Below are 15,000 nucleotides of genomic sequence, written 5' to 3'. Positions count from 1 at the left end.
TTGTCCATGTTGGTGTGAACGACCTAAGACGTACCTCCCTGGACTACATGAAGAGAGACATGGAAGAACTCTCCAATCTTGTAGCCCAGGCAGTTATGACCCTAGCCCTGAGTAGCATCCTGCCATTGCCCAGAATGATACTGCAGTACGAGGACAAAATGATTGACTCCAACAACTGGCTAAGCTTCTGGTGTTATTCTAAGGGGATCCAGTATCTGTCTGCCTGGGTCGACATGGTTGACAGACCATGATGCTTTGCCAGAGATGGCCTGCACCTGTCACCCCTGGGATTCCAGATACTGACAAAGGCTCTTGCCACCCCTATAGTGTGTTTTTTAGGCAAGGTTCAAATGACAAATTCACCACCATAACAGGAACAGGCAAGCAAAAACTGAAGGTAATGCTACTCAATGCTAGAAGTCTAAATCTCAAAATGCACTCACTCGAGGCACTCCTTAAAATGGAGAACATTGACGTCTGTGCAGTGACTGAGACCTGGTTCAAGGCTCCAGATAGCACCCCTGCATTTCCAAGCTATAACTCATACCACACTTTTCGGCCATCTAATCCAGACTGGAAACCCAAAGGCGGAGGAGTGTCCATATTCATTAAGGATATCCACACCTCCAGGTTAGTTGCTCAGCATAATGCAGCCAAGTTATCCAAGTGCAACTAACTCTGGGCAAAACTGCAATCCAAATTGTAGCGTGCTACAGATCCCCCACCATGCCCCAGGATTCTGACTCCTCTTTTGATATACTGGAAAATATTAGGGTTCAAGCAAACACCCTAATATTGGGCGATTTCAACTACTCCACCATTAACTGGGAAAACTACTAATATACCAACTCCTTCACTCAGCGCTTTCTGGAATTCATAAATTCCAGTGCCCTGGATCAACTTATCCACACCCCCACCAGGGGCAACAATATCCTAGACCTAGACATTACCAACATGAATGACTGGTGTTCCACACCTTAAGTCAACTCCTCGTTGGTCAGATCTGACCATAAGCTAATCACCCTAGATATCCACATCCCACCCCACCCCCCATTAAGGAAACCACGGTAAAAAATTTCTCCAAAGCCAACTTCATGCTTCTTAAGACAGAAGTGGTGAACTTCATGACACCCATGCAGATGGACAATACAGTTATGACTGCTGAATCCTACACAAATGCACTCTATAAGCACTTACACGAGTGCATGGATCATGTTATCCCAAACAGAACCAATATTCTATCCTAAGGCAATCTGGTGGTCCCCTGCCATAAACAAACTCCACACAGAAGGAAGAAATTGTTGCAAAAGAGTAAAATCCCATGAGTGGGGGAGCTCCCTGGTCAGCCTCAGCAAGAAGCTGAGATCCCTTATAAGATCCTCCAAAGCTAGCTATGAAAACAAGATTGTCACTGATTCCAAGGACAACCACAAAGCATTCTATAGCTATGTCAAGAATCTCAATGGCAACACCCAGATCTGCTCTGAGTTACAGCACAATGGCACAAAAATTACAGAACCAACTGATATTGCCAACATCCTGGCAGATAGGTTCAGTGCTAACTTTACCCCCCCCTCTCACCCCCTAAAGGGCCCATATCTATACAGGAAAAATGCAGAGTCCCTGTAATCACAACCTGACAGGTAAAAGCAGCACTCTCTAAAGTCAAAAACACAGCATCCATGGGACCGGACAACATCCCAGGCTGCGTTTTACACAAACTTCAGAATGAACTGACTCCCCACCTAAGCACCATGTTCAATCATAGCCTCACGTTAGGCTTTGTGCCAACTGAATGGTGCAGAGCAACAGTTATCCCACTCCACAAAGGGGGAGCCACCACTGATCCTGGGAACTATCGCCCTATTAGCCTGACGAGCCTCGTCTGCAAGGCCATGGAATGTATCTTCATGGAATTCATAAACAAAGACATTGGTAACTTCCAAACTCTGAACCCCATCCAGTTTGGGTTTGTGAAAGGCAGATCTTGCCTCCTGAACCTGGTCAACTTCTTTGAGGCAGTCACCAAAGCCGTAGACGAGGGTAAGGTTGTTCACACAGCCTATCTTGACCTTGCCAAGGCTTTCGACACCATCCCCCATTCTGGAATTATAGCTAAATTCAGTAAACTAGGTATAAATCCCTATGTCACAAGATGGGTTGCTAACTGGCTCACTGACAGAACCCAAACTGTAAAAGTTGCAGACTCCAAATCTGACTTCAAACCAGTGACAAGTGGAATACCACAGGGTTCAGTCCTGGGACCTCTCCTGTTTGGTATCTACTTCTCTAAAGTACAGGCTAACACAGAAGGCCTCTGGCTAACAAAGGTTGTAGATGACTGCAAACTAGGAGCTATAGTCAAGTCCCCAAATGATGTGGACATCCTACAGAAGGGCCTCACTGAGACAGATGCCTGGTGTCAGAGCCATGGCCTCAAGCTCAATACCAAAAAGTGCAGTGTCATCCCCTTTGGTAAAAACCTTGTACCCATGAACTACCACATAAGCGGCAGTTTTCTTAACACCGAATGTGTGATAAGAGACCTTGGGACCCAGGTGGACAGTAGTCTCTCCTTTGATAATCACACTGCCACAGTAGTCAGGAAATCCTTCTACATAACACACCTCATCACAAAAGGGTTCTCATCCAGGAAAAGAGAGGTCATTATTCCCCTCTACTCGACACTCATTAGACCCATTATAGAGTACAACGCCCCTTTTGGAATGTGCCTCACAAGACATCTGCAGCAACTGGAAAGGCCACAGACATACCTCACAAAGAGAATTACTGGCCTCAAACAGATGCCCTACACTGATCGTTTCAAAAAACTCCAGCTTTATTCTGTAGCATATCGCCTACTGCGAGGTGATCTCTGCCTAACATATAAAGCTATGTCAAACCCAGAACTCTTGGACATGTTACACCTAAAGAAATCCTAATCCCTCCGAGCTACACGCTCTAGGGACCTAAACCTTGTCACCACAATAAACAGGACTTGCTGGAGGGATAGATTCCTGTCCCAGAGACTTCCCATACTCTGGAACAAGCTACCCATCTATGTCAAGCAAAGTTCCTCATGAACACTCTTCAAGAAAAATCTTGATGAGTGGATGGGAAATAGGAAATACACCCCAGGAATCACTTCTGTGGCTCTGCTCGACAGAGGCACAGGAAATTAACTTTCTTGGGTTGGCATAAACCAGGGAACTTTGTTGGCTAGGCTTACTTAGGCCCTTGGGCCAATAGCCTAGTACCTACCTATGAACTTAAGTACTACAAGACTTTATCTTGGCCTCTTTACTATTTAGCATCTTTTTAAAGAGGTAAAGCAGGAGTTACACAGTTCAGTGATACAATATGTAGCTGACTGTCAAGGCAGCTGTGCTGCAAAGCATCTGGTCAATGTAAATACATGATGTGCAGACTACCTCTTATGTTCAGTGCACATGTTTTGGGAAGAGGTATGTGAACTGAGCAATTATAAAATTCATGGACATGTACTTAAAATGGACATTGTTACAAAGGGACCCAATCTCATTTATAAATAAGAATGTCTCTACATTGGTTAGGACAGCATTTGGGGCAACTCTTCTAAAAATCGAGAACAACATAGCACTGATCACAGGAACCATAAGATGTCTAGTTATATACACCTTTAAGTAGACATATTGAAAGTTCTTGCCACCCTTTTCAAACATTCAATAGTGCTTACCTGCCAAATCAAGCAGGGTTACACGATAACCTTGGTGTAAATTTGATTCTATCCATACAATCATTAAGGCCAGTCTTAAAGGCAGCTAAAGTAGTACCAACTGTACATTAATAAAATGTATTTGACAAGACAGAAACACGTTAAGTTAGAAGCCTAGAACCGACCTTCTATCAAGTTTTGTTTGTTCATTGGTATAGATTTAGGTCCCTAGTTGTTGTTCTTTCGGCTTTTCCCGGTTAGGGGTCGCCACAACGGAACTCCAGTCCGCTAATGATTGGCAGTTGATTTTTATGGTGCCGAGGTGCCAGCCCGATGCCCAACCTTCAACGAAGGCATGCCATTCACACATGTCTTTCAAACACCACTTGACCACGGGGAGGACATGCAGACTCCACACAGAAGGCGCTCCAGCCGAGAATCGAACGGGAGAACCTCTTGCTGTGAGGCGACAACGCTACCGCTTCACCACTGCAGCTTCTCACATGTGCTTATAAAGCCACTAATTTTGTGAAGATATAGGCGGTCAAATAGGATTGGGTCTTTCAAGTCTAAAAAAAAACAAGACACAGGTCACCTCAGACACGCCAAAAGGTTACTGGGTTTCGGGAGAATCATGATAACCTATTGGGCTGAGTATAAGGAGAGTCATGCTAACCTGTTTGGATATTTGAAGAATTTAAGGCCTTAATTTTCTTGTTAAAAATCTCTGTGGCCTTTTTAGTTGCTCAATATGTCTAGATTCATATATAATAGGGGCACTGTATTCAGTGATGGGTCCAATAAGGGAGGAGTATAATGGTAGGATGACTTCTTTGGATCTTGAAAATATCCCCTCAGAAATTAAGTGGGCCAGATAGAAGGATTTCCTGACTATGGTAGAAACATGATAGCTGAATGAAAGAGTTGTCCACTTCTGTAGCCAGGTGTATTATGACTGTCTGAACAGCAGTACCATTTATAACATATGACACAGGGACAGATTTTTTGCTCAATGTTACTGCTCTGCTTTTTTTGCATTTAGCTTATGGCCATTGTCAGTACACTAGGTATGTGCCCTTGCTGAAGTTGTTTAGTATCAGTTGAAGAGTTGACAACATTGCCCAGGGTGCAGTCATCAGCAAACTTGGTCAGCAGCACTTCTGGGACATTGGCCTGGATATCCGCAAAATAAATGCAAGCATGAGAGGGCTCAATACTCATCCCTGTTATACCCACTAGTTAAAATGTTACATTCTGAGAGGGTTCCAACAACTTTCACAGCTTGGGATGTGGTGGATATACAATTTGCAATGCAGTGGACAATGCAGGGATTTACACTACATTTCTCTAATTTTTCAATAACAACAAAGTGGGTGACAGTGTCAAATACACTATCCAAGTCAAAATATGTAGAATGTATGAAGTGACCCCTGTACACAGCGTCTATAACATTTGAAGATGATTACTAGGTTCAGGAGTCTACAAAACCAAACTGATTGAGGCCTAGATTAGTTAGATTGCATATGTCTGCATGTCTTCCATGATTTTGCAAATAAGGCTGGAGATAATGATGGGTTTATAATTACCTGGGTCTGTAGAGGGGTCACTTTGAGTACTGGAATCACAGTAGCCTTTCTCCAGGCATCAGACCCAAACTCTCAGGATGAGCAGTTTAAGTAGTGGCTCAGACACTGTATACTTGGCATTTATGTGAATGCAGCCTGGTATATAGTCTGGTCTCATTGAGTTGGGCATTTTTGTATCGATGAGAATGCAGCCTGATATGTTGTCTAGTTCCATTAAAGTAATGTGATTTCAGGGGGAAACTAGATTTTCAGCGATAGTGAGGGCAATAATGTAGTTAAGTGGGGTAAAGTTAATACTAAATTTGTCTGCTATTGGCTATATCCTTGGGATTGGAATGTGTGTGATATTATTATGGATTACCTCAGTGTATTGTCAGATATTATTCCTTTAATTTCCTGAAATAACTAAAGAAAGACTTTTAGCTTCCATATTTCCATACTGTGGCGTTACATTTTCTAACAGTGCTCCAAAATGCCTTGCTGGCATGTTTTGATGCTGTCTTGAGGTAAAGGGGTGGCATGTTCTTGCAACTTTTCATTATTTTTCTTTTCTTTCTTTTGTTATACAGTTTGTCAATATAAGAGTTCCACCACAGCGGCCTATTCTTGAATTTAGAATTATATTTAGGGCAGAGATATGTACTGCCTTTTCTATACATATGTTTAGGTGCTAATAAACATTGGAGGTGAATGCATCAACCCCTCTTTCTCTCTCTCTCTCTATAAAGGGCATGCAAGGAAATGCCACATAAATAACTGTGCTCCATTATACCACACTGATTCAGCCATTTAAAGAGTAATATGCAACTTTCTGCATTTACTTAACAAAACGCCTGCTATTTCACAGGTTCATTGGTCTCAGTGTTATGCTTGTGATCTAGAATCTCGAAAGTCATAACCCTACGTCTGTATTTCTTTAAACCCATTGTTTGTCTAGTGTTTTTTTTTAAATTAAACAGAGCTATACCTTTTCTAATCAGTAGTGGAAAGTTGCTCCATGGTCTGGATACAGGCTGCTTCCCAAACTAACTCCTTCTTTTCTTGTTATTTTTATCGAGTTTTACTAATAAATTAGCTGATCTGATATTGGCTCTGAGATTTTTGTGTGTTCCACGCATAATGTTTTGTGAAGAAATTTATTTGACAGTGCCTTAAAAAACAGATGCAGATCAGATTGATTTCCCCTTGATTTATCTACATAGCTTGAATTTTTAATCACCCCATTTTCTTTGTGAGAAACCTTTGAGCATAGGTGTGTAAACCTTTGAGCACAGGGCTTCAACATAAAACACTCAAAAATTCTCAAATTAGCCAGCAAATTAGTAAACTACTAGCTCATATCTTCAACTTTTCACTCCGGTTGAGACTGAAATCAGTCAGAAATGGTTACAGTAATAAGCTGTCCATCATAGTGGTTTTCTGAGTATTTATGCTGTCTGTCACAGCTTACAAACTAAAGAATATTCATGGACTCTGTATTACTATGGATCCCCTCCCCACCACCTCATTGCAGAGATATTTAGATCTTACTTTGGCTCAAAACCATTCCTTTCATGGTCATACCCCAGTAGAAGTTAACAAAATACTAAACAAGCCAGAGGTATCTTGTAAAACATCTCAATGGCTTTGTACTGAGGCCAAGTAGGCTACAGCAATTACAGTACTTCTCTCTAGAATGTAATGCTGTTTCCCTATAATTGCCCTTCTTCAGACAAAATTCTCAGATTAATCAGTCTAACCAATACTAAAGAATACGACAATACTACACTAAAAGCAAACAACTGCCTTTCTGTAACAGCAATAACTATATTAATGCCCAATACACTGTTGTGTAAAATTTTAAAAGTGAGACATTGCTTCCCACTTCTTAGCAAACTTCAGTACAGAAACCTGAATACACACTCAGAAGCAAACGTAATTCAACTGTACAGACCACCATTCAACCTGAGCAGATGCAAAATGAACTTCTCCAAAACAGTTCCTGCTGTGTGGAATAATGACATTTTACTGAATATTAGAAACCTTAATAATTTGCAGTCTATCAAATAAATAAATAAACACCCAAAGATTATCTCATCAAATAGAATATATGTAAATGTTTTATGGAAACTTGTCAATAGCATTGTTTTTCCCAGTGCATGCTGTACGCTTTGCACTTTAAAAAAGATTGTCTTTTACTGATAATTTTTATAATAGAATGGGGGGGGGTGACTTTTATTGAGTTCTTCCAGAATACTGTCCAGCTTTCTAATTCTGCTTCCACTGTTAAGGCTTGACACATTGCTTTAGTGACCAGTTTACTTAACATCTGGGCACAGTGCCTGCCTGTGCTTTAGTATTAGCATCTAAGAAAGTCATGTATATCTACTTAATAAAACCTGAACTAAAGACTTTTCTGTTCTTTGCTGGAACACAGGTGTACCTAGTGTTTTGTACATAATCTTTTGCACTTTATATTTCACTGTAGTAATATAATGCTGATGTAATTGTCTGCTGCCCTTTATAATGCATCTTATGTAATATATATTTTTAGTTTTACTAATTCTTTCTAATGTTGGGGCACAAATCATGGCTGAAAAAGGGTACTTGAACCTAGTTAAAAAAACATTGTTAGATAAATAAATAAGCCATTTCTTAACATTGTATGCCTCTGATTTCAAGGAACAGCTCCTTAGTTTGCTTCATAAGAATTCCTTGTTCAATACTGAAAGGATATGTCACATATTCAGCTTCAATAATTCTAAGAAAAAAATCAGTGTAAACAGCAATAAATCATATTGGTTTCATCAGAAAAACATGTAAGCAGAAAAAAGCAACTGTTCCACATTTTAGAAACTGAAGGCTATGAAGGATTTCACTATTTCACTTTTTCACTTTGTCAGCTGTCTAATTCACGAGACAATGTTAATAGATATAGATAATGTTCCAAAAATGTTGAAAACTATCAGCATTGGAAAGTTGCGTTGAATTTAAGAACAGAGACATTATATTTTGTCAACTTTCAGCATTTGTACCGCATACTCCGAGGTACTGTTCTGAAATGATGCCCTAAAAGTGTAGCTAATTTTCATATTATTAATATTTTCTTTCCCCAAACTTCAGTGTTGTGTTTACTGTGCAAAATCACCATCTAATATCTAACCAACGTGCGGACAATTGCATTAGTTTTGTTCACAGGGCTTTTCAATGCTGCGAACTGGTCATTAAGTGAAACCATTGTTTCAGTAAAACCGGACACAATGTGCAAGTATTTTGAACTCACTACTATTTATAAATGTGTTCATTTAATCGTCTTTTTGTTTTCTTCCCTCCGATATTTCATTCTATTTTCAAGAAATCATACACATAAATCACTGTGTTTGGAAAGCTTTACGGTTCTCCAGCTCCCAGCTGTACATGTTGTCACAAATAACTAAATTACTCTTTTAATTTGTAAGCCTTTTTAAAATATGCAGTGGAAAAACGATCTTCTGTTCATACAATTACTGAAAATCTGTGATGAAAAAGGCGAACACAACTTACTATAACCTTACCAGCCCTTGCGCACTTCGTCTTGTGCGCTCGTGTACGTGTATCTCTAGAGTGCTAGTGGTAGCTCTTACCCCTCATCCCCACTCCATCCCCCGTCTCCACACTGAATTCAAAGAATGAATACAATTAACTTACAAGTCTGACGGTAATGGAATCTGCAATAACATCAAATGGATATGCTTAAAGATTAAGATAAATCTATCAACCAACTTAATAAAGTCTATAAAAATTAATTGATGGTAAGCTCAGAGACCTCTTAAGAGCATACCGACGAAATCATGAAAATATTTTTTTCTGTTACTTGTCAAATACTCCTCATTAGTTTTATGTTACAATGTTTTAATAATTGATTTACTAGCTGTACACTAGCAAAAGATAGCTCCGCTACCTCACTATAATCATTTTTTTTTGTTTGTTTTTAGAGCCCCTACCTTTGAGACATTTCCTGTTGCAGTCATTGGAAGTTTGACTGTAATGTGTTAGGAAACGAATCCAAAACACTTCCTTCACGGATGAGCATTTCGATAGGAATTGTATTTACAGAAATGGTTACAGAAGTGGAAAGGCAGCAGCGGCCCGAAGTCTGCTTCCGGTGCTTGCAGAGGTGAGATGTATCATAGCAACCACAGAACATGACACTGGCCAGGGCAAAAGATGCCTTAAAACCTGCAGTTTGCCAGTGATACTGACTTAAAGCCGCAGACACTAGACATCTCAGCTGTCCAGATTTTTGCAGACTGTCCACATTTTTTACTCATATTTTTATTCTGTTGCTCAAAATTTTGATTTTTATGGCAAATTACTGGCAATTCATTAAGGACTGAACTCAGAAATTAATGATAGGCATTTGAATTTCAGACTTCATACCCTTCAGAGAATTCATGTTAATGCAAAGCCTGTTATTCTATCAACTTTCTAAGTTTGTAAGAGCCATACTTAAAAATGTCCCTATTTGTGGGCCTTTGCCCCCCCCCCCCCCCCATTATTTATGGCTTTGTCCAAATTTCTTGCAGGTTGTGAGGTATGTGTAAGTAAACGTAAGTAAACTGCGTAAATACGAATTATGCAAGTTTTAATATTCGATCCTTATCATTGATAGCTTTAGGAATGGTTTATTAGGGTTAGCACTTGTCTCTCTGTGCGAGGGACAGTCCCTCTTTGGGCAGTTGTGTCCTTAAAAAAACTGACAAATGTCCTGAGATTTTTAGGACAAAAAACATTTCTTAAGTTGTATTTAATAGTTGCATAAAACAGTTATTTTGCATCTGAAACACCTAAGTTTTATACAACAGCATAAGCAAAGCAAATGCTACAAGAATAAGTTGGTATTTGGGCAAAAAAGTGAACTTCTTGTACCTTGCACTGACTGTGGGTATGTTTTGTGTTGCAAAATCTCACGTTTCAATAAGTGTCCCAACTTTGGGCATTTGAAAAGGTAGCAACCCTACAGTTTATGGTTAGGGTTAGAGAGTTTTAGGGTCAGAAACAGAGTTTATGAGCTAATGTTTAAATTTTAGGGTCAGGGTGATTGGTGTCCACATCTTAGATCAAGAATTATGGACAAAGCCAAAAATGATGGGTGACAAAGGCCCCAACACAGGGACAATTTGAAAATATTGCTCCAAACCTCTCAACTGTCCACATTTTTGCAGAATGTCCAGATTTTTTTGCCTTATATTTTTAGTCAGTTCTTTACAAAATTTGTATTTTTTGGCAAATTACCAAGGATGGAAGTCACTAAATGACATACATTTTTGTTGCAGATGTATTATTCAGAAAACCCATGTTCACACAAAACCTGTCATTTTAGCCACTTTCTAAGTTTATAAAACTATTAAAATCTGTCCATATTTTTGAGCCTTTGTCCCCCCCCCATTATTTTAGGATTTGTCCAGATTTCTTGCACTAAGAAGTTAAGAGGTATGTATTGCTCTTATAAACCTAGTTCTGCATTAGCATGCTGAGAGGTATGGTTCGGGGTACAGTGTTAGAGTTAGGGTTTGTGGTTAGTTTTAGAGTTAGTATTTTAGGTGTTAGTGTCAAATGTTTAGTGGTAGGTTTAAAATTTTACAGCTTTAGGTTTTGGGTTAGTGCTTTAAGATCGGGATTACAATTTTAGGAGTACGGTTTTAGGTTTAGGTTAGGATCATATGATCATAGGAAGTAAAAGGTAGTTGAGTCCCAAGACCCTATGCCTTGACAATATTCACACTGTGTCCCCCTTCTCAAGGAGGACAAAGCAAGTCAGTCATGGAGTAAATTTAGGAGTACCCATCTAATCATCAAGGTATAATCTAAAGCAGGCATGGGCAAACTACGGCCCAGGGGCCACATGCGGCCCATTAAACGTTTTGATTCGGCCCGCCAAACTTGAAAAAATTTAATAAATTAACCTTGTTAATGTTTTATTTCCCCTGCAATTCTGATGTTTCCTCACTAGATGGCGCACTCTAGGTATATTGGCTTTGTTGAGGTGAAGCGTAGGCCTATTACCCACTGCCCCTCTATGAAGATGAGCGGACCCAAGAAAAGGAAAGTGGACAGAGAATGTCGAGTGTTCAGAAAGGAGTGGACAACTAAATATTTTTTCACTGAACACCGATCATCTGCTGTTTGCCTGATATGCCAAGAAACTGTGGCGGTTTTTAAAGAGTATAATATTAGCCGTCACTTTGCCACAAAGCACGCTAATTATGCTAGCAAACTCTCAACAAAAGAACGGGAAGCTGCTGCTGAGAAGGTGGCAGCTAATTTGAAGGCTCAGCAAAGTTTTTTTTCACCGTCAAACTGCCATTCAAGAGTCAAGTACCAAGGCCAGTTTTATGCTTTCATTCAAAATAGCAAAGGCCAGCAAACCACTGTCTGAGGGCAAGTTTTTAAAAGAATGTATGGTAGAGACAGCAGGTATTTTGTGCCCGGAGACCAAAGACAAATTTGAGAAAATCAGTTTATTACGGCGGACAGTGACTCGCCGTGTGGAACTAATAGATGAAGATATCACCAGCAGATTAAACAAAAAGGCGAAGTCATTCACTTTTTATTCTTTAGCACTGGATGAAAGCAACAATGTCAAAGACACTGCTCAGCTCCTCATTTTTATCCGAGGAATCAACGAAACTTTTGAAATAACGGAGGAGTTTTTGACAATGGAGTCTCTGAAAGGACAAACACTGGGAGAGGACTTGTTTGAACGGGTGTCTGCTGCCATCAAAAACATGAAGCTTCCCTGGAGTAAGCTTGTTAACGTCACCACAGATGGATCTCCGAATTTAACGGGAAAAAACGTTGGCCTGCTGAGGAGAATCCAGAATAAAGTGAAAGATGAAAACCCTGACCAGGATGTCATTTTCCTCCACTGCATCATCCACCAGGAATCTCTATGCAAATCGGTGTTACAGCTGAATCATGTTGTGAATCCTGTGGTGAAACTCGTCAACTTCATACGTGCACGGGGACTTCAGCACTGTCAGTTCATTGTGTTCCTGGAGGAAACTGATGCGGATCACCAGGACCTGCTTTATCACTCCTGTGTCCGCTGGTTGAGTTTGGGCAAAGTGTTTCAACGAGTGTGGGAGCTCAGAGGAGATTGGCGTGGTTTTGGAGCGGCAGGGGAAGACTGATGAATTTCCTGAGCTGAGCAACAAGAGCTGGATGTGTGACTTTGCGTTTGCTACGGACGTATTTTCACACTTGAATGAGCTCAACGTGAAACTGCAGGGGAAGGAGCAGTTTGTGTATGACATGTACACAAACGTGAAAGCCTTCAAATCCAAGCTGGCTTTATTCTCCAGGCAGATTTTGAACAAGTCATTCACTCACTTTCCTAGACTAGCCACGCTGAAAGAGGCCGGAGCAAAAGTAAAGAAATACAGTGAGTCACTGGATGCACTGCACGGAGAATTCTGCAGTTGGTTTTTGGATTTCGACAAAATTGACAAGTCACATCAATTGGTGGCCTTTTCTCTGTCACAAGACCCCGAAACAGCTCCAGAGGAGCTTCAGCTCGAACTGATTGACCTTCAGTCCGACCCTGCCTTAAAAGAGAAGTTCAGCTCTCTGAAACTAAATGACTTCTATGCTTCACTCAATGATGCCGCGTTTCCAAATCTAAGGCAAAAAGCGCAGATGATGTTGGCTTTGTTCGGCTCTACCTTCGTGTGTGAACAGACCTTCAGCGTCATGAACATCAACAAAGCCAGCCACAGATCCAAGTTAATAGACCTACACCTCAGATCCATCCTGAGAATCGCCACAACAAAACTAACTCCAGACTTTGATGCGCTGGCTAAAAAAGGAGACCAACAACACTGCTCCCATTAAAATGTGTGTCTCCGTGATACGCACGTTAAAATAAACAGTGCGCGCAGATCAAATATAACGCTTCACAGACTGACTTGCTACAACTGTTTCGTCCTTGCACTGGTCGTTGTTGACTTTTGGCACCGGGGAAACAAATTGAATAAAAGGAACAGGACAAGTACATCTGCATCTCCTACCGTTTTTGAAAAAAAAGACAGTCAGGAGGAGAGTGATGGTGATATCCTGAAGGATAATAGAACTTTCAGTGCTTTAAAATAAAATGGTCATTTATTTGATTTTCAGTGTTTAAAGACTCATTTCGAAGTCGGAGATTTTATTGTAATGCTTTTCTTCATTTTCATTGGAAATTAAAGCACATGTTTTCTCCATATCCCAAGATGTGTATTTTTCCCCCCAATGAGGTGATGTTTTCAAAGCATGCCATCTATCTGCTCCTGTTCCGGCCCCTTTGTCAAATGTTAGAACTCAATGTGGCCCACGAATCAAAAAGTTTGCCCACCCCTGATCTAAAGGATGCTTGGGTGTCAGTTTGTTTAACTACCTGTGGAAACCTGTTCCAGTGGTAGGGTAGGTACTGAGTAATAAACCTGTCTCTCTAGAGCAGAGATTTAACTCCTTAGTTGTGGTATTAGTGGTGCTATTTGACATGCAAAGATGCTGTAGATCAAGATGCAGGGTCCCTGATGGTGTGGAATGCAATGTATAGATCACCTTGTAAGAGCATATATGAAACTGAGTAAAATGGTAGTGTGTCATGTATGTCCTGTAATTTCATTGACGTTAGGTTAACAATCTTCTTAGTCTGGAATCCCTAGGTCCTTTTCAGTTGCTTAATATGACTAGAAAGGTACATCCCAAATGGGACATTATATTCAATAACTGGCCTAATTGGAGCTACATAAAAAGGAAAGATAACTTATTTTGATCTGTAATATATGTCTTAAGATATAATTGTGCCAAACAGAAGGATTTTCTGACTACTGCTGTTACATGGTGATCAAAGAAGAGGAAATTATCAACCCATGTTTCAAGATCCATGACTACAATATCATCTTGAAATGGTATATTGCCTACACTGTGCATTGAGGGAGAGGGTTGTTTCCCAAATGTGACAATTCAACACTGTTTTATACACCTCTTGTTTATGAAGGTTAGTTCTGTGCAAAATGACAGGAACCTTGAGAATTTGCTGTGTTTCATAAAATCATTCCAAGATCATCTACTTAAGCAAAGCACATGTACATTTTACAAGGACATTTGCTCATATTATTGTTTTTACCCACTACATGTTATTAGTTATAGCCTGTATCAGAGGAGATTTGACAATGATTCCCATTTTTCTGTCATCTATAAATATGGTCAACCAAAGGTTCTGATTGTCTGTCTGAAGACTGGATAAGTAGATGCTGAAAAGGTGGTAGTTCAACTACTGTGTATTGGGCACACCTGTAGTTACCTAAATAGTATCTGAGGATATAAGTGCCCAGGTTGGCTTATTCTTAAAATTACTATTACATTTATTTCTAGTAGGGATGGCCAGATCCAGTTATTTATCGATGTGGAAATGTAAGGTTTTGTGTAAATAGCAGCTGTGTTAGTACTGGGATTTTTATATAACAAGTGAATTTGAATAGCTCATCAAGGAGTTTGAGAAAGTGTGTCCATTTTAAATACTTGAATTCAGAATTATTTACTGCAGGGAGTTTAGGAATTTTGAAAGATGAGGTTACAAGTTTATGGTCAGACTTAACTCCCTCAAGCCTACAGTTCCTTTTTTGTATACATCCAGTTCGCACCCATAGCTCTTTATGGCATCTAGACTTTTTTGGGGCCTTGCTTCTTTAACTAACTGAAATACCAGCTAATAAA

At 40.0% G+C, this 15,000-nt stretch overlaps 1 protein-coding gene across 2 annotated transcripts in view; it reads right to left on the bottom strand.

Annotated features, from left to right (window-relative positions):
* Positions 1-9,405, bottom strand: part of LOC122800750 (protein tilB homolog) — a 517,374-nt gene extending 507,969 nt beyond the window's left edge. Inside the window, exon 1 of one of the 2 annotated variants that reach the window (XM_044070000.1) lies at positions 9,243-9,405. In XM_044070000.1, the coding sequence (XP_043925935.1) occupies positions 9,243-9,253 (11 nt within the window). In that variant the 5' untranslated portion in view covers positions 9,254-9,405. The remainder of the gene's footprint in view (positions 1-9,242) is intronic. The other variant, XM_044069999.1, reaches the window with a different exon arrangement.
* Between the last annotated feature and the right edge of the window lie 5,595 nt (positions 9,406-15,000).

Source organism: Protopterus annectens, chromosome 4.part1 (genome assembly GCF_019279795.1).
Source record: "Protopterus annectens isolate FY-2018-M chromosome 4.part1, PAN1.0, whole genome shotgun sequence".
Taxonomy (NCBI): domain Eukaryota; kingdom Metazoa; phylum Chordata; order Ceratodontiformes; family Protopteridae; genus Protopterus; species Protopterus annectens.
This window is presented reverse-complemented; position numbering and strand designations above follow the sequence as displayed.